At 41.8% G+C, this 24,785-nt stretch overlaps 1 protein-coding gene across 11 annotated transcripts in view; it reads right to left on the reverse strand.

Annotated features, from left to right (window-relative positions):
* Window positions 1-4,426: 4,426 nt before the first annotated feature.
* FAM135B (family with sequence similarity 135 member B) overlaps window positions 4,427-24,785 on the reverse strand; it is a 449,831-nt gene continuing 429,472 nt past the window's right edge. For all 11 annotated transcript variants that reach the window (XM_055287340.2, XM_055287337.2, XM_055287336.1 and 8 more), the window contains 7 exons: window positions 23,236-23,402; window positions 20,673-20,764; window positions 17,724-17,821; window positions 15,627-15,778; window positions 13,422-13,532; window positions 11,583-11,696; window positions 4,427-7,228 (listed from right to left, as the gene is read on the reverse strand). In XM_055287340.2, the coding sequence (XP_055143315.1) occupies window positions 7,023-7,228; window positions 11,583-11,696; window positions 13,422-13,532; window positions 15,627-15,778; window positions 17,724-17,821; window positions 20,673-20,764; window positions 23,236-23,402 (940 nt within the window). In that variant the 3' untranslated portion in view covers window positions 4,427-7,022. The remainder of the gene's footprint in view (window positions 7,229-11,582; window positions 11,697-13,421; window positions 13,533-15,626; window positions 15,779-17,723; window positions 17,822-20,672; window positions 20,765-23,235; window positions 23,403-24,785) is intronic.

Here is a 24,785-nt window from a genome sequence, read left to right on the forward strand (position 1 = left end):
AGGTATTTCCAAGCCTTTCCAAGGAAACTGAGGCCTAAAGATAGAATGATGCTTCCCACTACACAAAATTCTGCTGTGACGTCTGAAGAAACTCCTCTTCTCTTTCAAATTCAGAAGCTTAGAGAGTAAACACGAGCCAACGTCAAACTCTGCATTAGCAACAGTTGCTGTGGATGACATGAGGGGCTGGAAAGAAAACATGAGCTTTCAAAGGACTGACCCTTTCAGCAAAGACGTATTGAACACCCATTCTGTGACAGGCAGCGTGTGCAGGATCAGGAGTACTGGGAGAATTAGACATGGTTTCTGCCCTTGAGGAAAAAATATTCGTTGTGAGAGATCCATAGAGACACAGATAAAAATGTGATGAGAAATGAGAAGAGTGGGCTTATGGGAACGTGAGAAAACCTAGCTCTGATGGCAAGGCACTGAGCTCAGATTCATCCAGAAGCAGGAATCTGCAATCTAGGAACCATTTATTGTAGATTCAAACCCTATGGTAAAGGGAATGAATCCTGGATGAATATGATCAGCCACTGCAACGTGAGAGTTGCAGAAGGAGATAATGTATGGAAGGAAGAACATGGCCTGGGACAGCTGTGGAAAGAAAGGTGTGTGGTTTTGGAAAAGGAACTCTAGATTACTAGGAGAAAAGAGAATCTTGAGAAACATAGATAATCAGCAAAGAATGCCAACAGTTCATCCAACTACACTATTGACAATGCTTTGTAAAACAACCTTTGTCACTAAGTTTTTCTTGCTGTTTAATTTATTGGTTATGTAGATGTCTCATATAAGAATATAATAGAAGGCTCAAAAGATTATGGTTTAGGAGATGTGGACTTGAACTCTGGCTTTGATTTTCACAAGACATGTGACTTTTACAATTAAGTAACTGTCTGGGTTGGAAAAATCATAGAATAAAAGATAAAATGAAGGCTAGAAGTTCAAATCTTGACTCTACCACTGCTAAACTGTGTGATGGGAGGCAAGTTACTTGACTTCTCCCAGCATCATTTATATGTCGTGTGGGATTAAATGAAACCATATATGCAAAAATCTAGACAAGAAATTTGAATATTGTAAATTATTTCCATTTTTTTCTTCTTCATTTGTTAAAAGTTAGATGGACAAGAGTCTACGTTTGTTTTAGTTGTAAAAGTTTCTGATTCTGTGATGACACAAAGTTTGAGGTTTGAGGACTGTTTTTTAAAAGTCCTGTAATCACAACTACATCTATGAAACAATGATACACACAGTCTTTATAATTTGGTCATAAAGAGATCAAATATAGAGAAATAACCTGGTTTAATGATTCACAAAACACTATTCAGCAACACCCATACATTTACATTTGATCTAAAACCTCAGTTCTATATATTCTGCTCTTTCTCTTGTGTAACAGAAGTCACCGGGATCCTTTTCCCAAAAATTAAAATGGATTATTACAGGGTTTGTGCACTGAAAACTCTGTATTATTGCATACCACATTATTTCCATTCAACATAAAAAGCGCTGGGGAGAGTTCCACTTTTCCAAATTGTCCATAGCGTTTTCTACTGAAACTTAATTAACATCACACATAATTGCCCAGGTGCCATGGAAAATCAAGCTAGAAACAAGTAAAGAAAAAAGTAAAATTGATAAATAAAGGAGGAAAGGGAGGAAAAAGCACAGAAATCCTGAGAAAGCCACCTTAAAGAGTTTGAAAAATCTGCATGGTGGTTTCTCTTCATTTAGAAAGTATACGTGTGTGTGCGTGTGTGTGTGTGTGTCTATACACAATATCGTATATAATATCACCACAATGACCGTGCTTTGTCATATGTAGATCAAGACCTGTCTGGTCAAGTGAAGCTGGAAATGCACAGTTCAGGACATGGACGTCAGATAGAGTCTACATGAAGCAGCCCATTTTTCCTCTTCCAATTCTGATATTCATTATTTTAGTCACCAACAGTTAAAAGTAAAACACGGCCTGGTGCGGTGGCTCACACCTGTAATCCCACCACTGTGGAAGACCAAGGCGGGCAGATCGCCTGAGCTCAGGAGTTTGCGACCAGCCTGGGAAACAAGGTGAAACCCCGTCTCTACTAAAAATACAAAAATTAGCCGGGCATGGTGGCATGCGCCTGTAGTCCCAGCTACTCAGGAGCCTGAGGCAGGAGAATCACTTGAACCCGGGAGGCGGAGGTTGCAGTGAGCCAAGATGGTGCCACTGCACGCCAGCCTGCTGACAGATTGAGACTCCGTCTCAAAAAATAAAAAAAAAAGTAAAACACTAAGTTTTATCATTACTCCAGATCCTTCTAGTGTCTAGAATGACATGATTTCCTAGCACGGTACCCAACACAAAATAGATGTTCAATAAAACATGTAACAAGTGAGCGAACAATTGAAATAAAATGATCCAGATGCTAGCGTGTAATGCTATATTGGGATGGGTGCCTTGCAAGAAAATTAACAGAAAGCATAATTGTTGTTCTATGTGTTCTTTGCCATGACCACACTTCTTTTTTCTTACAGGACCCCCACAACTGTCCCTAGTAGCCCTGGCTATTTCTAATGCTCAGAAATATATGCTGTGAAACCAAAGCTAATGGCATGGGAAAAAAAAAAAGTAGCAATTACATTCGGGAGCTTGCAAATACCTGAATGCAAGCTTTCAAATCAGTAGCCATGTGCGTAGAGAGAGATGCCATCATCTTACACAGTGAGAGCCAACTGAACACTTGTTCACCTCCTAGCACTTTTAAAGGCTATTTTTCTTCTTTACAGAAACATCTTGGTTATGTGCTATTATTTATAGTGTGTTCTTTGCCATTCGTGTACTACATGGGTGACCTCCCTACTGGTTTCTCCCAAAGCCCCTTCTGGACATGGCCTTGGCCACACTCACTGTGCCTATAACTTCCTGCTGTCTACTTTCCCCTGGCATGTATACCCTCCATCAGGATGAGATGATTATTTTATTTTATTTTAGCTTTACGACCAACACCTGGCTTGTGCCAGGCTATTAGGAAACATTTGTGGCCGAAGGAAGGACTACAGTTTTGACTAAGTTACCCCAAGCTTGTGGGGGCTGCAGACTGCTTAACTGTAAGCTGAGGATTGAATAACTTTCTTTATAAAATTTTTATTATCGAAAGCAGCTTGTGTGATCACCTTAAATACCAATATAAGAATTTCACTTGATTGCTTCCATGCATTAAAAAAAAAAAAATTAACCAAATGACTATTCCCTCTTCTTAGCCTGTTTATATGATGCCATTTGTTACAGTTTTTCTCCATGAGAAGCCCAGCACACGTCTACCATGCTTCTCAAAGGAAAATTTCAGAAATGAGTGATGGTGGAGGATGTGGCTGGACTTCTCCCAAGACAGGAGGGATCAGATCTCTCGCAGAGGGTGAAGCATGGAGCGACACGTGATAGCAGGGGCAGGCCTTGGTCTCCCAGGGGCTCTCATTACCAAGTGGAAATTGTCCTGCTAGTGTTAACAATGGAAATTTCCTCCTGATAGCAGAAGAAAATCCTGCACAGCAGCTGATTTCTCACACCTCCATTTTGCTACTTTTGTGCTCAAACATATTCTCCGTCTACCTTTGCAGTGTTCAAAGGTTCCCAGCCCTCAGCTCTCACCTGAAGCCCTTTGCTCATTCTGTCCCTCTTGGAGGGATCCACATAACCCACCTTCGCCGAGCCGGCTCCTACTTACCCTTCGGGTCTCAGCTTAGACACCAAACCCTCCCAAAGGCCTTTCCTGACCATCTTTATCCCACATCCCTGCTGTAGGTGGATGCCCCTGCTCTGTCTGAGCACACACAGAACCATACCCCTTCTGTGGGGCCACCCACTTCGATTTCCCATTTGATCAGCTGTGTTCCTTGCTAGATGGTGAGCTACTGAATTTTACCAATGCATCCCTGGCACAGAGTAGGTCCTCAAGACAAACTCGCCAGATGAATGAATGAATGATATAATGGAAGAGTGCACACTGGGGTGACGGGCTGTGCAAGGTAAATAGTCTCACCTTTCAAGTCTCACTCTCAACGCTTCCTTCCTGGCCTTCCCCAGGCAGTAAGGAGTGGATACCTAGGACCAAGGAGCACCAGCCCCGGCCTTCCTTAGCGCTTTTGTTATATCCCATTGTGATGATAAGACCAGATCTCCCTCGAGTTCCCGGTCAGCATGGACTGTGCATTTTACCTCTGTGCTCCCATCTGGCACAGATGGATGGAAGCTGCTCAGTAGATACCTGTGAATTGTAGAAGCCAACAGGGGGCTTTTCTGTCTTCACCTTCTCTCAGGTTCATAGCACTCCCTCTGCTTTCAAACTGCCATTGGGGTATTTGTTTTGCTACAAGATGACTTTGGGTTCATATCTGCTTCCCTGGATTTATTTGGCTTATAAACAACAAATTCCAATTAATCTCAATATTGGGCATTTTTATTTCTAACTCATTTTGGGAAACAACAAATCATAAAAACAAAAACAAAAATTACGCAGAGAATGAAGACATACAAGACCATTATCTTGGCAGGCGTTTTGTTTATAATTTTTACAATCAATAATAGAATGTCCCTGTTTTACATAATATATATTTATATATATTTTATGTATATATATTTATATATTCGATATCTATATTTCAATAGAAAGAGACATAAAAAAGCCTTTTCAAATGAGGCATGACACGCAACACTCGACACTCTTATTTACAATATAGAGATGTACTTTCTACACAATTATAATAGATGCTCAGAGGCCAGAGAGGGTTTACAAAGACAGCAGAGCACCCCTATAAAAAAGAGGTGCACCATGCAGCTGGACGTTTATTGCCATTAGTTCTCACTATGTCCAGACAGCATATTGAAGTTAAAAATGGCATCTGGTTATTGGAGAAGATGATGATCATCAGATTCATCCCGGCTCCATAACCACGGGCTACACAGTCTTTCAAAGGACCAGGGAATGACGAACATTGCTGATGAAAATTGGAAACACAACATGAAATGCACTCATCAGAGGGACAGGGCCCATCATTTGGCCAGAAAGGAGAAGCTGCTACCAACTTATGGTTCTGTACTGAGCATGGGCACTTGCCTAGGTCAGGAAACACAAGATCATGTGCTGCACGACTAGGGAACAAATGTCTCCCCGGTTACAGAGCAAATACAGCACTCCTCATGAAGAACCAGAGTCTATGCCCAGCTCTGACTCAGGAGCTCAGACAAAAATTCCCAGTGGAAAGTGACCAGAAGACTCAGTGAACCCATATGCATTATGACCAGGATATAACAAGCATTTAGAAAGGACTCACTGAGAAACCCTACATCCATTGTGTGGAAGTCTGCCTTTGCAAGACATTCAACTCTCCCTCAACAACCCTCTCTTTCTCAAACAGAATACGACATGTCTACACTCCTGCAAAGCTGCCCATCTGGACTCATTCCCATGGTCTGCTTTTATTTTTCAAAGTCACATTGTTAATATAAGAGGATCTAAAATTCTCAGATGAGCTTAGATTTACTTGGTTTTGTTACCATGGCATCAGTGACCTAGAGTCATGGTCTAGGTGCTGAGAACCCTGGTCCTAGATCCGTTTCCACACTTCAGAAGGGATTTTTGCAGAAGCAGGAGCTTTCATCTCCAAAAGATGAGGCTCCTGTCTTATTATCCCTACTGTCCAGGTTCATTCATCTCTTCCATACAACTAAAGGATTCTTTAGGCTTCCTTTAGCCCATACAACATACTCAGTCTTTGAGACCTGACTATTAGACATCCTGGTAATTTTCAAAACTCCCCTTTGAGTCACTTACCAATAACAGCTTATGTTGAGTCTTCAGTCTGGTTGTTCTCCTATCTGATCTCACTTTTGTCCCTGTCGTCTATTGGTTTTTATCAATGCAGTGACCTTTCCTAGCCCTTTATTTTCCTAAGGCAAGAAGATATTTCTATTGAGAGATAGCCAGCACCCTTCTTAGAGCTCCCCTGAGGTTTTAATCCAGCACTCCTCCATTTAGATGTTTTCCTCCTTCCATGTTTTTTTCCTTCCTTCCTCCTTCCAGCTTCCAGCGGAGAAGCAGCTGGCCACGTTAATGGTTTTATTTTTTTGCAATTGCATCAAATGCTAACATAGCATGTCTTTGGAAGTGTATCAGCAGGAGCTTCACACGTGTGTGCATTTATCTCAGTGCCCCCTTCTGCTAGGTTAGTCTCCCTCAATGTTCCCTTCTACAGACAGAGATGTAAGCAATCACTAAAATAATTTGTGGATCAGGGCTCTGCCTAGAAGAAGTCTGGGGAAGTAGGTGGAGCAACTATTCATACTTCAGTATGTTCCTAGAGTCATGTTTCTTTGCAACAAACCTGTATTTACCAATAGTGTCACCTTTATCCCTCTTTACCTTAAGTCACCCTGCTCACTGCTGTTATGGAATAAAACTGGGATTTGTAACGCATTCCTTGCTCCCTTGTTCAGAAAACATGAAGAGAGAATATGAATATGGGCATCACATTTTCTTGAACAACTGATACATTTGAATCTATTGAGGATTCTATTTACACAAATATGTTCCACTTCTGCACAGAGATTAACCTGAGTTCTGAAATGCTTGTGTGCACTTAATCAGAAATGATAAAGCTATAAGCTAGTAACATATTGGGCAAGTCTAGTTAAATTGGAGTAATCTCTCAGTAAGCCAGTAGTGGCTAGCAAGGGGAGCTCACCAACTCCCAAGTATTCTGTTTATTCTCTCATATTTTCCCTAGAAAACATCTTGAATGACACTCCAGGTACCTATACAAATTCAAGCAAAGTTTGTTGTCATTTAGTCTATTTGCTCAGCTTTCTCGAATCTCCAAAACAAAAGCACCTCTCATGTCAGGTTCCACCCGAGTCTCCATCCCCCAATGCTGTTGAAGCTTCATTCTGAAATGGTGAGGTCTGTAAAAGCAGGTCTCAGCTAAAGCACTCCACCGATCTTAAGCATTACCAAAGACCTGCTCCCTCAAAGCCATTACTTGAAGTAGTTGAGTCCTGCCACCAAGAAAAACTTCTCCAGGAAGAGTTCCGAATCCAGCACAGCGATGTGAGCGGCTCGGCCGATCAGAGTGTTGGCAGTGTTGGGCAGGGCATGGAATACGTTGTGTCGGATTAAAGTGCAGTCCTTGGCTTCAACTAGAGGGCCCAGGAGGTTGTTGATCATTTCTGCATAAACTGGCCCTGTAAAGGGGGGAAGAAGGACGTGAAGCTGGTGCAGAAATTAGCAGTGGAATCTAGAGAACATCACTGGATGTGTGTCGAAATTCTGTTCCTGGGCAGACCTGTTATACAGCAGTTTCCAACCTCTTCCTAATGTTAGTGAAATAAATATGAAATAAAATCAAAGTTCTCTTTTTCTAGTCAGATTACAATAGCCAGAAGTCAGAAGGGGATTCCTAATAGCGGCTTTATGAACCCATGCACCAGAAGTTATGATAGCGGTGTTCGTGTTTCTCAATAATAGCTGTGCCTCCCAGCAGGGTAGCAGAGAAGGAGGCCTACACCAGTGAGAACTCGCAGAGTTTCAAGTTCTATTTCAGGGGATCTTGGGGGTTGGAAACACAGCTCAATAGAGAATTGGAGGCAGACATTTTCTGATGTCATGTATAATGCAAGCCGCGTGGCATTTCACCCGACTCCTTTGATTCCAAAGAAGGAGAATGCAGTTTTCTTTATGTTGGTTTGTTTTGTTTTTACAATTGTTGGTCTGAATTGACTGTTTCCACCTGAAAGTGACACAGTTGCAATTTTGCATCAGGCCATGGAGGTCTTGGAGCCATGCAGTGCAATTGAATTGCTGAACAATAGATAAATTTGCACACCTGGAACTACGATTCATATCTCCTAGCCCTGTGTTCTTCTTTTCTGAAAAACCGTTTATGACAACTTTTATATCATTGACAGACACCTTCTGGAATGATCCTGAGAGCTGGGATATTTTACTTTTGACCAACTGAGGAGACACTAATTGGAAGTTGTAAGTCAGCTAAGCTTCTGGGTACTCACTCCAAACAATGGGTCTGTTTTACAAAGCCAGTAGAGCAGTCACTTTGGATGATGAAAGGGAGCTTATTCTGAGTTTAATAGTCCACAGCCTCACTCTGGACACTCCCTCATGCCACGTGAGGGAACTCAACACCGTTTTCCTTTTCCCTCCAGTTATCGACAGGGGAGAGTACTTAGAGGTCTGCTTTCCCAGACTGGGATGGACAGCTGGACCCCCCATCATGCAGCGGGTATGTATTTGGGGGTGTTTCTTTTCCCCCCTCTTCTTAGGGTCTTGGTAGGAGCTTTGAGGTAAAGGGAATTGAAACATGAAATTGAAATAATTAGGGATTTCGTTGTAGCCATGTTAATTCAGCTAAAAAGAATTTGGGGTTAAAACAAATGGTATGGTCATTCCCAAGAGCCCATTAATGTCTTGGAGTAGTGGTCACTACAACAGGCAATAATATGATGTGAGGTTATGCCACAGTAATTTTATGCATGAAATAGTCTTTCCAAGGGAAAATGCAGGTCAGCCAAAATTCAGCATCAGAGGAATAGTTAAGTAAACCATGATTTGTGGGCTAAACAATTCTGTGCTCCTTTAAAATGATGTTTATGAACATTACGTAATAATGTTTTTTAAATGATGTATGTGAATGTTATGTAATAACAAGAATAATGAATAAATGTTGTCAATAAATGGAAAAGAAGCATATATTGTTACACAAATACCATAATTTGTTTAAATTGTATATGCAATAAAGGTCAGAAGGTCATTTATTTAAAGAGAAAAGTCACTCAAAATGTAGTGATTACTCAACCAGATCATTTTCTGCTGAGACCTTGATTGGTTTCATAAGCCCTGGAGGCAATCATTGGCATATTTTTTAACATATATAGCAAACTCTTATATCTTTTCTCAAATACAGCACTGTTTTTAAACTGATGGACTTTTGGGATAGGAGCAAATTATCTACATGACAATGTAGAGAATAAATTGGAAGGTTACGTGAAGTCAGAGAGGTTGAGAGGTATTTTATTTCAGAATTTTTGAAAAATAAAAATATTGGTCCTTCTTCCAGAAAAAAAAAGTGATAATCATGTATAAACTAAACTTCATATCAAGTCTTCCAATCTGTTTAATTCACCAATCAAGCCACATTTCTTTGATGTCCATGTAAAAATGTAACAGAAAATATAAATTTAACAAAAGAGAGGGCGATTTTTTCTTAAGATGACTAACAGGATGATTAATCAATTTAAGTCATATATTAATATCCTTTGAAGACACATTCCCTTTTCCTTAAATGGCCATTGTGAATATTAAATAAGATAAGCAAAGCGCATGAATTGTGCCTGGCCCATAATAAATACAATTTGCTATGCTAGAGCAGGAGTTGTCAGACTTTCTCTGTAAATATTTAAGGCTTTCCAGGACGTGCAGTGTAACTACTCAACATAATTCTGAATTCTAGCGTGAAAGCAGCCATATACAATATGTAAATGATGGGTGTGGCTATGTTTCAATAAAACTTTATTTACAAAATGAGAGGTGGGTTGAATTTGGCTTGTGGACCATAGTTATTGAACTCTGTTCTTAAGCCTTTACCAAGGTTGAAATGTCAACAAAAATACTTCTCTATGTCAGGGAGATAAGAAAGTAGGCAAGGAAAGTTAGCAAATCCCCGCACAAAGAAACAGTTTGGCTGTCTATTGACAACAGCTATGTTTAGTCAAGTCTGAACTGAAAACCAGATCACTGACTCTTTATTTATTGTCACAGGTCTTAACATATAATGATGTCCCATGAGCAATTAGAAAATATTTAAAAATGGATTAAAAATATACATAAAAAAGCATCAGTATTTAAAAATTCAGGCTGAAAAATTATAAGCAAATATCTTTAAATTAATATTTAATCTGAGAGACAATAGAGTGAGATAGGCAGGCACTAATATACTCTAACAGTACACGTGTTGCTGGTATCAATATTTTAGAAGAGAATTTGGCAAAAAACTTCAAGAGTAGTAACTCATTAACATTTTCCTCCAATAATACCACTACTAGAAATCGATTTTAATGAAATACCATAGATGTATTAAAAATTTACACATGCAAAGTCTTTCATCATGTAATAACTAAAAAGGAAACCTTCCAGAAGCAAGCTATATGTGCAGTAATTGAGAAGTTGTTAATTAAATTATGGCATATGCATATAGTCTATAATTATTAAAATGTGTTTGTATTTATGATATTTTATTAACATGGACAAATAACTATATTAGTCTAAATAAAATCATGACACAAAATTATAACGTTTATCATAAACACACTTGAAGAGACAGACTAGAAGAAGAACATGAAAAGTAGGTAGTGATAGAGGTGGAGTTAGAAAGGATCGTAAATTATGTAAATGAGTTTGACTTTTTCAAATATTCTATAATGTTTTTAATCAGAAAAAAAGAATCATTTTAGAATATGCCCTGTGTTACTTTTCATTACATATACTAGATGGTTTAAAGCACAATGCTATTTTATGTATTAAAACTAATTTTTAAATTTTTTTCATCAAAATTCCTCTTGGATTTTCTAGATACCAGTGAAAATTTGGAATAGACCCAATTATATATTAGCACCAAATCTTTGGACCTTTGGTACACTATTTTTTGATAGTACCTTAAAATATAACAAAACTACTATTTACTTAAAAAATAATCAATACGCCTGACATAGAAATAAACAAATTAGATTGGATTCTGGAAGAGAAAGGGGACATTAGTGGACACTGACATAATTTAGATAAGGACTATAAATTAGGTAATAATATTGAATCAGTATTAATTTTCTAATTTTGATAATGGTACAATGGTTATGTAAGACGCTAATATTGGGCATCAGAGTGAAACGTATACAGGAATTTTTTGTACTGTTGTTGCAACATTTTTTGAGTATAAAATTATTTCAAAATTAAAAGCTAAAAACATGTTTTAAAAAAAAAACCATTAAACAAACTAACCAAAGGAAACCAGGAATGTCAGCCCACATCCATCTTGATTGTCTGGAAAATTCCTACCTATCCTTTAAAACCTAACTCATTGTCATCTCCAGGGATCCTCGTGTGACTCTGTCCTATGCCCTGTTCCACTTCTGAGCTGCCTTAACGCCTTAGACATTATTTTATTTTTTGACTTATCGCATTTTACTCTCATTGCTATTACTTGTTGAGGCTCCAACTAGACAATGTGCCCCTTGAGGGCAGGGCCTGTCTCATTGAATTATACATCCCAGCCATCAATTTCAGTGGCTGGCACACAATAGGACTGAACAAAAGTTTCATAATCTAATAAACATGTGACTGTTTATTACACAAAGGAAGGATCTGGCACAATAACATCGAGATGAGCTATGTTTGTCCTATCACTGAGCTAAGATAAAGGCAGCGCTAAACCTATAGCCCAGGTGTTCCCAATAGGCATAATCAATTTCATGAATTTACTTTTGCTTTTCAAATCAGAAAGTCCCTGAGCAAAAATTAAACGTAGCTTACCTGTGTGTCTGTCTTTGAGGGCAGTTTTACACATTTCAATCCTGGCTGAATGAAATGGCACATAACGGTCTTGGGGAGAAGCAACCAGCACGACGTTTTTAAAATACTGCAGCCCTGTAACAATTAGCCAGATGAGTGCCTTTTACCCAGGTAGTTTCAACTTCAACACCCTTTGGAAATTTGCACAAATTTCCAGACTTGTCCCAGAGAGAGAAAAAATGATGACACACCACACACTAGTTGTGTCATTCATTGCACAAGGGCATTCTGTCCTGAGGTTTAACAATGCACAGCAGATGGCACAGAGGTATCACAGGGGCCTATCGGAGGTTGAGAAAAGAAGTCACTATGCAGGGGCTTTGCATTTGTGAGGGGAGATGAAGCCTGTTCTCATCAGCCATGAAAGCTAAGGAGACACACAGAAAGCTACTCTGGACACAGAGAAATAAGCAACAAGGATGTGACCAAAAAAGGCTTTTGGGGGTAGAAATATTAAGCGGTTCATAAGGAAAAGTCAGTCTATCTTGTTCTTCCTCCTCAACCCCAGCACCTCCCCTAATTCCAGCCTTCACCACGTCCCATGCTTTAGGAAAACAGCCTCAGAACTCACCTCTCTGCAGCCAGTCTTGCCTTCCTGCAATCTGTCCCCACAATGCAGACAGAGGGACCCTTCAAATTAAACGTCATAGTGTATCCCTCCAGGCCTCAGAGCCCATCGTGAACCTCCAGAGAACTGCAGACCACCCGGACACTCCATCTGTACTGAGGCCGTCCTTCTCATTCCCCAGATCCTGCTGGGTGGGCGGCTGTCAGCTCTTAGCTATGTGTTCCCTACTGAAGTGGGTCCCCTCATCAGACATCACACACTGGGGGCAGCCTACTTCAATGGCTGGCCAATACACAGGCGAGGAAGACAAAGATGTAATGGCCAGCCCCTCCCCCTCCTTCAGGACAGCTCTCCAGGGCCACCCAGCTCCTGCACCGCTGACGGACTCTACAGTGATCACACTGCAGTCCCACCTTCTTCTGCCAAGCCCTGCCTCCCTCCTCCTCCTCAACAGGAGATAGCTCTAAGAGCTCAACTCAACACACAGAGGCAGAAAGTAGGAAAGGAACTCAGCCGGGCTCACAGATCAGCCCGTGGCTACCCCAGATTCACAGGCACAGAAGGATCAGCAGAGTCAGTGTTTACAGGACGGTGGAAGATTGTGACCAAGAACAGACCCTGGGCCAGGCCAGCTTGCGTGGTGGGACTGAGCAGTGCGATCAGTCAGCTACTCCACTCCGCGACTGGACATGGGGACCACATGGCAATGATCACCATTACTTTTGTCCTCTGTGGACATTCCCATGTAGCAGGCAGGGTCTTCAACACCTCTATGCACTTCCACGTGACAGAGAGAGGGTGCAGGTATAATAGCAGGCCTGCCTGACGATGACCCCCGTCTCCCACTGCACAGTCAACATCAGCGGAAAATGTTGCATCTGCCTTTTTTGTAGATGGGCCTGTACTTGGGTGAAGTTGGTACACAGATCTTAGGCCTATGCAATGAGAACATGGAAAAACTGGCACAAAGTGGAAGCTACAGCTTCTGGCTATTGAAATGATCTTACACACACCTTGGCTCAATCTCTCATGTGCCATATGGGCAATGGGCAAGAGGAGCTGAGTTCCTGGTAGCTGTTGGCCTCCCAATGAGCCGAAGAGGCTTTGAGTGCTGGGCTTCCTGACTAGGCCCTTCTGTGAGTGAATCGATGTAGGATTATATCTCATTTGTGTCTCAGGAGTTGAATCCCAAGCTCAAACTCATAACTGCAGCTGTGGGGGAAACCACTGACCTGTTTTTTGGCTTAGTTGGTAGAGGAAACATTTGCGCAAATCAGCATTATCCCTGAAGGTCAGCTGCAGTAGAGACCCGGATTTCTTCAGTTTCTGCATGAGCCATAAGCCTAGGAAGACAAAAACAAAATAAAAATCAAAAACATGAAACAAAACAAAAAATAATTGGGATGGAATTTTGGTGAGATGAATGTTAAACTGTGAATTGTAGTTAACTTGAAAATAAGAGAGAAGTAGGCATACTAGCAAATAGTTGGGAAGTTAGAGGTAAATTTGTCCTCTCATGTACTGGTGGCAAGGACTTAAATCATCCTGCACAAATGATAGGACCACAGCCTTCGGAGTAAGAAACTACCCACACTCTTCAATCCAGTCAATCTCCTTCCGAAAAAGAAGCCTAGGGTAATAATTTTCAATGCGAAAAGAATATAAGAATGATCCTTATAGATACATTTAGGATACAGTAAAGCTAAAATAAATGTCTCACTTCACAACTCATCTGTTGGCTGGGCCTGGTGGCTCATGCCTGTAATCCCAGCACTTTGGGAGGCCGAGGCGGGTGGGTCACCTGAGGTCAGGAGTTCGAGACCAGCCTGGCCAAAATGGTGAAATCCCGACTCTATTAAAAAATTAGCCAGATGTGGTGGCAGGCACCTGTAATCCCAGCTACTTGGGAGGCTGAGGCAGAAGAATCGCTTGAACCTGGGAGGCAGAGGTTGCAGTGAGTCGAGATTGCGCCATTGCACTCCAGCCTGGACGACAAAAGCAAGACTCTCTCTCAAAAAAAAAAAAAATCTCATGTGTTTAGCTAAGCTTAGGCAAACACTAACATCGATGAGTGTGAGGATTATGTAACCACAACAAGCAAATTAATCTGATAGAAACACAAGGAAATAAGCAAGCTATGGTATGTACATATATTACACTGACTGCTACGTCAATGTGTGTGCGCAAAGATAAGTAGAATGAAATATATAAAATTACTCTGGATATGCTAGGTTGGAGACATTATTGGTAAAGTCTCTCTTTTTAAAAACTATTTTATAATGTTGCAAGATTACTTTATAACTGTGGGGGGAAAATGTAGTTTAACAAATTTGTTTCTGTCCAAAGAATGGCTTCATTGGTTTGGGAGGAAAGAGAGAGTGCAGAGGAAAGGACTTCCATTTGTTATGTGCCAATGTGTCAGATAACTCATATTCACAAGTATGCCATAAAATAACTTAAAAGCAAACTAACTAAACTGACCAGGTCATGAGGAAACAACGCTAGTGTTGGGAGAGGACAGGGGACAGTGGCAGAGGCCTGGAAGATTGCAGGGACAAGGACGCTTATCAGGAGTGACCCTAATGCCACATAATGGGTTTGAACAATCAGGAACTACTGAGGTATTTGTTAAGAACATGCTTTAATAAACGACTCGTTATTACATATACAACTCAATGCCCTCCTTGGGCTTCCATACACCAAACCATGTCACCTCCTCAGCTAAAATCTCATGAGTAGTATCTACAAGGTCTACAGGGTAAGTCTAACATCTTCTCGAGTCATTCAGTGTCCTTCTTTGTCTGGCTCTTGCTGATATATTTGATCTCCCATAGATGTTAGTTAACCTGATTTCCTTCCCCTGTGTAATCTTCAACAATTCTATGACACACACATGCACATATGCACCTACACACCATATATATGTATACATACATATATCGTATACATGCTTGTACACATACATATATGTATACATACATATACACAAACACAGATACACACACACACAATCTCCATTTTACAAACAGGGAGACTGAGGAGCACAGAGATTAAATGTCTAGGCCAGAGTCTCCCTCAAGTGTCCTGGTCAGGACTTAACCACAGGTTTGTCATGCAGGTGGCCTGATTCAGAGTCCCTGTTCTCTTCATCACAACACCGTGCCTTGTCAGTCTTTTCCAACCAGGACCCCAGGGACATTGCCTTTTTTTTCACAGAAATTTGAAGGCAGAAAGGATCCTGGAAAACATCTAGTGTCACCTCACTCAGCCCCCAGACATAAGGGCCACACCTCTAAGGCCAGGACTCCTCCCTCCATGCCATGCTTGGAAAAGACTCCACAGTCACAGGGTTCCATGTGGAAGAACCTGTCCCCGGTTTCACGCCCCGGAGGCCCCAGATTAACTCTGAGGAATGATGAGTCCCAGAAGAATCTTACCTGTACTAACCAGGGTGCTGTTGTTGTACAGGGTTCCCAGGTGAGGCCCAGAGAGTGACAGGAACGTGTGGAGTTTGTTGAGGTAATACCGGAACCGGGGCCGTGTGAGGACCGATCGGATGATGATGTTGCCAAGAGAATGGCCAATGAAGCTGTGGAGAAACAGAAGGGGTACCCGTGAGTGTGATGGTGAATACTGCTGCCCAAGAGTGCGGTGCTGGAAGCATCAGGGGCCAGCGTTCTCCACTTCCCACTGAATGTAGGGGAACTGGCACAGAGAACAGGGACTGCCAACTCAACCTCATCAGCTTTCCAAACCCTGGCCATAAGAAGCCCGAGATGGGGTCTGTGAATGGGAGCTTTGTGCCCGGTCAGGGGAGAAGTGTGGGCATTTCAGCCAGCTTCATGCTGTTAGAGCAGCCTGCTTTATTCCACCTGGGGGAAGGGAAGGTCCTTCCTGAAATGCACCTCTGAGCATTGAAATCTCCTGGTGATTCACAGGATCAAGTCCCAAGTCCTTATCCTGCTTGGGAGGCCCACAATGCCATTCATCCTCTCCTTCACCCGCTGTGTATATATTCAAACACCTGCTCACAGACCATGCTGTTAGACCCCCTCCTGCAGGCTCTGCTCCAGCCATACTGCTACTCACAGGCCCACGTGTTCAATGCATCATTACTCTCAAGTTAAATACTTATGTATTGAGAGTCTATTATATAAGAGGCTATACCTCCCCACCTCTACTCATGATGAGCATAAAACCAGCCAAGAAAGGAAATCAGTGTCAGCCTACGAAGCTGCCTTACCTAGCTTTTCTTTTATTCTTTTTTTTTTTTTTTTTTTTTTTTTTTGAGACGGAGTCTCGCTCTGTCACCCAGGCTGGAGTGCAGTGGCGCGATCTCGGCTCACTGCAAGCTCCGCCTCCTGGGTTCTCGCCATTCTCCTGCCTCAGCCTCTCCGAGTAGCTGGGACTACAGGCGCCCGCCACCACGCCCGGCTAATTTTTTTTATATTTTTAGTAGAGACGGGGTTTCACCGTGGTCTCGATCTCCTGACCTCGTGATCCACCCGCCTCGACCTCCCAAAGTGCTGGGATTACAAGCGTGAGCCACCGCGCCCGGCCCTTTTATTCTTTTTTTTTAATCTAACCTCTATAGGCTTCATATGGGGAATAAAGAAGTAATATTTTGTATCTGAAGACTAAATGGGATAATGCATATCAAGGGATTAGCACTATGTCTACATATTCAAATGCATGAAAAATGCAAGCTGCTTACTAGCACGGTCATCACTGAAACATTTGGTACAGTGTAAGAATAAAAGTAGTGCTGATTGAAACCCTCTCTTTGGGGTGGGCAACTCATTCTGCTGCTTCTTTTTTTTTTTTTTTTTTTTTTTTTTTGAGGTGGAGTCTCACTCTGTTGCCCAGGCTGGAGTGCAGTGGCGCAATCTCGGCTCGGCTCACTGCAAGGTCTGCCTCCCAGGTTCACGCCATTCTCCTGCCTCAGCCTCCAGAGTAGCTGGGACTACAGGTGCCCGCCACCACTACCAGCTAATATTTTTGTGTTTTTAGTAGAGACAGGGTTTCACCGTGTTAGCCAGGATGGTCTCGATCTCCTGACCTTGTGATCCACCTGCCTCAGCCTCCCAAAGTGCTGGGATTACAGGTGTGAGCCACTGCACCCGGCCTTTTTCAAACATCATCTCAGTGCTAGTTCCTCTTCATAGATAAGAAAACAGAGGTTTAGAGATTTGGAAACCTTGCAAAAGGTTATATATCTGGTACATGGCAAGAAACAAGATTCCAACTTGTGAGTGTTAGAACAAGAATTCAGACCTAGGAATTTTTGTTGTAAGCCCAAGACTCTTTCTACAGAACTGCAAAATTTTTATTCTCCCTGACATAAACTGTGGCAGAGATGAATGTGTACATCAGACCTGGTACTAACTTCTGCTTTAAAAGTAATTTATTAAAAGTCACAAGTTAGCTTAGCTCAGTGGTATACAGAAGGCATCATATTATTGCTTTTATACAGCAAACACTCAAAAATGTCCCCCCTCTTCCCCCAGCATTAACTACCTGTGGTTTCCTTTTACCTAATTCGGGATATGGAGAGGTTGTACAACTGAATGTGTTGAATGATTTCATCCAATAACCGATCCGTCATAGTATCAAAATCTGCAAATGTGTCCATCTGGAAGAAGAGAGAGGAACAGATGTTGGGTATGGTTGTGGCGGGGGCTGGGCTCTGTGCACAGCCTGTCTTCCTCCACTAAACACTGTGGTGCCTACTGGGGCTGTGCCTACCTCTGCTGTTAGGGCTATAGGATAAGATATGACTTCAGGACAAAAGGCCCACAGACCGGGGCTCTAAGGAAGAAACATGGAGATGCTCAGGAACGCTCAGCTGGGAGGGTGGCTGACCCTGAAGTAGCAAGCTTGGGGTGCCAACTGCCACACCACGTGCCCGGTGTGTCAGCGTGCCACTGGGATTGCCGCCCCTGCTTCACGGAGGAGGAAATAGATTCTGGGAGGGGAGGCCGCCTATTCACCTCACATGACCCAGGGTTCACACCAAGACAGGCCTGACTCCCAAGGCCCTCCCCTTTCTGTGGCATAGCCTTTAGAGTAAGCAGTCAGCTTTGGGAAGGATCGTAAAGTCACCCACATCTTAGGATGGATGGTTGAAAGATCCAGGAGATCAAAGGAAAAGGAGGAATGCCACATATGTCCTTGAATATTTGAAGGACAGCAACAAGGAAGATATATTAGATTGGTTTCTATAACCTCAAGGACTAACTTTAAGAAACATGAATTAGAGTCAAAGAGAAATAGATTTGGGGCCAATATCCAAAAGTGTTTGAAAAGTTCCTCATATGTGGAGCTGTCTGTAACACCATGGGCTGCCAAGAGCTAGGGAAAGTGAATAGGATGTCTCACAAATGTCTATCCTGTGAAGAAAGGAGCACGTGTTGGGGGATAGGAGTGGTGAAGAGAAGACCTTTACGAGTCTCTGTCACCTGCCATCCAATGAGCTTTGAGGCGCGAGAGAATAAAGCATACTGCTAAGTCTCTAGACTTCCTGGAATAAGAAAGAACCATAAGCTCTTCTGCTTATGGGATCTGTGCCCTGGACCTGTTGCTTCCCATCTAAACCTCAGTCTCCTTATTCATTAAAGGGGGATAGTGTCGCCACCTCCTTAGTGCCATGTTAAAAATTAGGTAAAATAGGCCAGGCGTGGTGGCCCATGCCTGTAATCACAGCACTTTGGGAGGCCAAAGCAGGCAGATCATGAGGTCAGGAGATCAAGATCATCCTGGCTAACATGGTGAAGCCCTGTCTCTACTAAAACTACAAAAAATTAGCCGGGCCTGGTGGCACGCACCTGTAGTTCAGGAGGCTGAGGCAGGAGAATCACTTGAACCCAGGAGGTGGAGGTTGCAGTGAGCGGAGATTGTGCCACTGCACTCCAGCCTGGGTGACAGAGCGAGACTCCATTTCAAAAACAAACAAGAAAATAGGTAAAATATACCTAAGAGAGATGCTGCTTTTTTTTCTCTAACTTTTCAGAGCCTGTTTCCTAATCTATAAAATATTAATTCAACATATACATTATTTAAACAAATAGCTATAATTATGAGGTCTGAGTTGACCATGATGAGCTATGCTTTGGAAATCACAGTAGGTTAAAAAGTAATATCAGGAACTCCCCAACCAAGGCGTTTAAAAGTATATTAATATATACTGCAAGTGGACCTGCTGATGAGACAACTTTCAAAAAGTAACAACAATGAGTGCACAATCAGTACTGAGTGGCCACCTCCTGCAATTAAGTGAATTGTGTAAAGGTCCAGCTCTAAAGACCTGAGGTTTCCAGGTTGAACCCAGCAGCCACGAAGCCGCATCAGAGAGTTGCTGGATGTGCACGCCCGGAAGGATTATTTCCTCACCAGATCTCTCTTGCTAATAATTCTTATCTTCCCTGAAAAGAAAACCTCACTAGCAGAAATCACAAACACAAAGTGAGCAAGTGCTGCTCACTCACTTCCCTGCTCCCTCCTCTGACTGGCCTGGTTATTTTTTATTTCATTATTTGATTTTATTATTTTATTTTTTGAGACAGGGTCTTGCTCTTTCACCCAGGCTGGAGTGCAGTGGTGCGATCACAGTTCACTGCAACCTTGACCTCCTTGGGTTCATGTGATCCTCCCACCTCAGCCTCCCAAGTAGCTGGGAATATAGGTGCACACCATCACACCAAGCTAATTTTTGTATTTTTTGTAGAGAAGGACTCGCTTTGTTGCCCAGGCTGTTTTTGAACTCCTAGGCTCAAGCGATCTGCCTGCCCTGGCTTCCCAAAATGCTGGGATTATAGGTGCGAGCCACCGTGCCTGGCCATCCTCTCTCAACACCGCGGCAGATTTGTTCATGTATTAAAGTTGGGTGCACACAGGAATTATCTTCCTGGAGATCACATATAGTATCCTCCTCTCCAGGACAACCTGACATGGACCCTGTCTAACTCCCAGAAGCTCTATTCCCTGTCCTGTGAGGAGATGGTGGTATAAATGTGTGATAGAACTGCCATGAAGATAAAATGAGGAAACAGGTACAGAGTACTCAGATGCTCCAAAAAGTCATTCTCTTCTCTCTCCATCAACATCTATACCTCTGTGTACTGCATGGTGCACAACTTTGTATAGAGCAGGTGCCCAAGTAAAGGCAGCAGAACTGAGTGCCAACAGTTAGGAAGTGAGTCATTACCCAAATAATTTATGCTCTTACTTGCCACCCACCCTAATGCCCTGTGAGGGCAAAGGCTCCAGTCAACTGATTCACATGTTCTCATTTCTTACCATTTCCTCTCCCTCCCGAAATAAAACAGTAAGTCTTTTCTTTCCAACCCATCCAAATGCCTGGCCAGCATTTCTTTTCAAGGTCTCCTCCTATCTGTGTGTGTCCATAAATTATCATGGTGCATTTAGGAGGCTCACGTAAGCTTGCATCCAGGGTTCTTCCAGTTCTGATACTTTTATCATCATACCTGATTCTTTTCAGACATTAGGAAGTCCAGTTTTCCTCCAGGGAGCCCCAGTTCTATGAAAGTCTTTACCAGCCGGAGGTCTGCACTGTTCCCTAAAAATGACAGATAACCCCCACCCCAGTCCCGTAGTTAGTCATATAAAAGGTTGACACATGAGGAATTTCTTTCTCTCTCCCTCTTTCTCCATTTCTACTGGGTTTTCTCAGTTTTGGTTAAGTAGATAATATAAAAAACTAAAACAGCTACAAGCCCCGGCTCTCCTGCCACCCCTTGGCCCCCCACACTCAGTCTGGTCCTTTCTAGTGGTCCCACCTCGATAGAGTTATCCCTGATCTGTGAGCATGTGGCTTGTGAACACTCTGCATACAGGAACAGTGGGAGGTACACCGCCTCCCCTTCTTCCACAGTAAATTCCATTTTGAAAGTGGTTCTTTCGATGGCTGATGGGGCACAATGGGACCCCCACCAGCCCCATCTTCAGTTACTTACTTAAAAGGAAGACTATCTAAGGCAGTGCTGCCTTTTATAGGTGATCTGCAAGTCTCCCCCTACCTCCCAATTGGCCAATCATGGCACAGTTATCTAAATAGAATAGGACTGTCTATTGGGAACAACAGTCATGACAGAGCAAGCTCTATGGAGGCACAGCAGTGGCTATCAGGACAGAGGAATGAAAGGTTAAGAATGCAAGGCTATCAAGGCACAAAGAACACAGGAAATGCATTCCCAAAATAAAAGTCATGTGAAAAAAAAATGGATTTACTGCAACAGAATAAGGTTTATATGCAAGTATAGTGAGGCATAAATTTAATGCTGGTCATAGGGGTTCAATTGTGTCTTAATAAACTTTTGTCGTATTTCTTAAAAGTTCCCTGTACAGTTGAAAGTTAGAAGCTGGGTATTTGGATATATACATTGCCTACTTTATCATGTAAATATACCCCACACGTCATAGTTCCAAAATAGTTTGTAAACTGTGAGTGAAAAATATCATTCTTTATGAAACTACCCAATGATTCAAAGGAGGGTGAAAGTGCCACATGGAATGGGGGAAGTCCAGGTGTTTGGGATTATCTCTAATGCTTAAGGATGACTCAAATATGCCCAAACGCCACCCATGTTGGTGGCCTGTCAGAGTACATGCTCAAACTTGTAGGGTCACAGTCATAAAATGGGCATTTTTTAAAGGAAATCTGTGCATTTTGTGTTATGAGGTTAAGTATTATTCATTTCCTCTTTCATTTTTGTCAGTGAAATTAGGCTCTTTGGTCCCACTGTTTCTATTGTTTAAAGTTCCCTAATGATATGCCAGGGCCTGCCTTAGGAAAAAAAAAAAAAAGCTGCAAGTGTTTATTTTCAGCATTAAGTGTTAAGTAATGGGTAGAAATGGCCCCCTCTCCTTCAGCTACTAAGGGAAAGAGAACTTTCTGCAACTTAAAATTTTCTCAGAAAATATGATTTAATAAGGTGTTATTAATAAACTGAGAACATTTATAAGAATACAAATCTTGAGGTTTTTGTACATGAAGAGTTGTGTAAATATTCATAACTGTTATCAACGTGCTCAGCTCTCTGTTAATACAAATAAGCCCTTGGAAATTGAATTTGAACGAGTGGATCCTGAAAATTCTGCAGAGTTTAGACATATGCACCTTGAACTAGAGAAGTCATCTTCCAAAGCACCCTGTGCTTGTTATCGGTTGTGGTTTTCAAGACTTGCTGCCCAGTTGATAATGTGATCTATGGCTCCGTTTTCTGACAGTACAAAAGGGGTGAAGCCGCTCTATCTTTATAACATTTCTCATCTTTCACATGCATGATGGAAAAAAAATTGCCTATAGCCTGATCGGATTTCTTATTTTAACAAAGGTATTGAGAGTCTTATCTCATTTTATTTTAGTGTCATACACATGAGAGGTACAGACTGGTCATGTATGACATTGAGCTGATGAGTGAGAAAGTTTTTGTTGTTCCTGCAAATTCCGGAACCTAGCAAAGTCCCTGGTATACAAAAGGTATCCTATAAGTGGGAGGTAAATAAAAATAGGTAGCAAAATAGTTTGGGCCACTAACCTGAGCTCCTCAAAATGAATACATGTCTTCTTTCCTCTCCATTTCTTCCTTTATTCAGACCATTGTATTGACTCATGAATTCCATGAATTAATGGGTTCAAATTACTGTATTCATGCATTTCATTAATATATTCATTCCCATAATACATTAATTTCAGTAATTCTTTCACTCCATTCCTTCTTTTACTTTGACACTCATTCTATTAATCATTTATTCCATTTATCTATGTATTGATTTATTCCATTCACTCCTTCACTACATTTATTCACTCATTCATGTATTTTATTTACTTAACAGATTTTTTGTGACAGAGAGATATTTTCTTTAACAGCAAGCCATACCATTTCCTTAGATTAATCATAATTACTGTCATTCCACAGTTGCTAATTGAACATTCTGTTGAATGAATACCTCATCTACATTAGTGCATAAATATTATAAGTTGCATATATGACAGAATTGGGGAAGAAAACTTGTTTTAGAACTCACCATCCAGGCCGTGGACACAGACAACCAGGTGAATTCCATCTTCCAAATTTTCTTCCTCTTCCTCTGGTGGGAAATATGGTATATCAGAAGCTAGTACAGTTAAGTCACTGTACAGAAATCCTTCAATCTTCAGTTCTTTTTTAAATTTTTCTTTGGCCTGATAAAAACTGGAGAATACACTAATTAATCACAAGCCAAGCTGTGTACTTCATGTTGAACAGGAAATGAGCTGGGCTGGTATGTAGGAGGGCTGAGCACCCACAAGCAAAGTGCCTGCTGAGTGGCAAAGCTGACTTGAGCCCCCAGGGGACATGCTAGTGAGTGAAGCTTTGTTCTGAACAAGGAGGCAGGAAAGCACTCTATAAAAACCAAACACCGCATGTTCTCACTCATGGGTGGGAATTGAACAATGAGAACACTTGGACACAGGGTGGGGAACATCACACAGTGAGGCCTGTTGTGGGGTGGAGGGAAGGGGGAGGGATAGCATTAGGAGATATACCTAATGTAAATGACGAGGTAATGGGTGCAGCACACCAACATGGCACATGGATACATATGTAAAAAACCTGCACGTTGTGCACGCGTACCCTAGAAGTTAAAGTATAATAAAAAAAAGAAATAAAAAAAATAAAATTTAAAAAAAAAGAAAAAAAAAACAACAAAAAAACAAAGCTTCCGTGGGTTTTGGTTCTGCAGATGCTTATGTGATTCCTGCATTGAACAGGAGACGAGAGTGACAGGACATCAAAGATTCTACCCAGCTCCAAGGCCCCATGCAGTCTTTAAAAAGTGAAAGCTTCTTGACTTGACTGACACCCAGGCCCACCATGGCTTGGCCTTCCCCTGCTTCTCCATCATCACTCCTCACCACTCCCAGCCTCCACAAATAACACATTTCTTATAATTTTCTGCATGAACTACATGACTTGGCTTTACTTCCATGCCTTGGTGCCTGAGGGCCTGTGTGCCTGAAATGCCTTTCTCACTTAGCTATGATGCTCTTTGTCTGGTTACCTGGCAAGATGATGGTTAAGGGACTGGACTCTGGAGTCAGACTGCCATTGTCAGAATCTCAAATTTGACACTTACTATTTCTTGTTATTAGCCTCATCATCATCATCATCATCATCATCATCATCATCATCATTGTCTCTTATATTTTCTTCTCAGAGTAGATGCCATCTTCTCTAGGAAGTTTTGCCTGGCCACTATCCCTATTCACACTCATTTCCCCAAGCCAAATTAGGTGCTTTTCTTTCTGGCTCCACCACGCACACATAAAACATCATATTTACCCAGTCACTGCCCTCATCTACTTCTCTCATGTGTCTGTCTCTCCGTTAGACTGCAGGTACAATATAAGCAAGGGAACCCCTGGCCAGGCAGGCACTGGACAGCATCTACTATGTCTGCTGTGTACTCATTGAATTAACGACAAGTACCATATGATAGGTATTTAACATTCTTTATAAAACAAAAACCCAATGTTTACCTGCCTGTGGCAATTTCTTTTGGAGACACCATTAATATGTAACTCTTTAGCATTT

This window comes from Symphalangus syndactylus, chromosome 7 (genome assembly GCF_028878055.3).
Source record: "Symphalangus syndactylus isolate Jambi chromosome 7, NHGRI_mSymSyn1-v2.1_pri, whole genome shotgun sequence".
Taxonomy (NCBI): Eukaryota; Metazoa; Chordata; class Mammalia; order Primates; family Hylobatidae; genus Symphalangus; species Symphalangus syndactylus.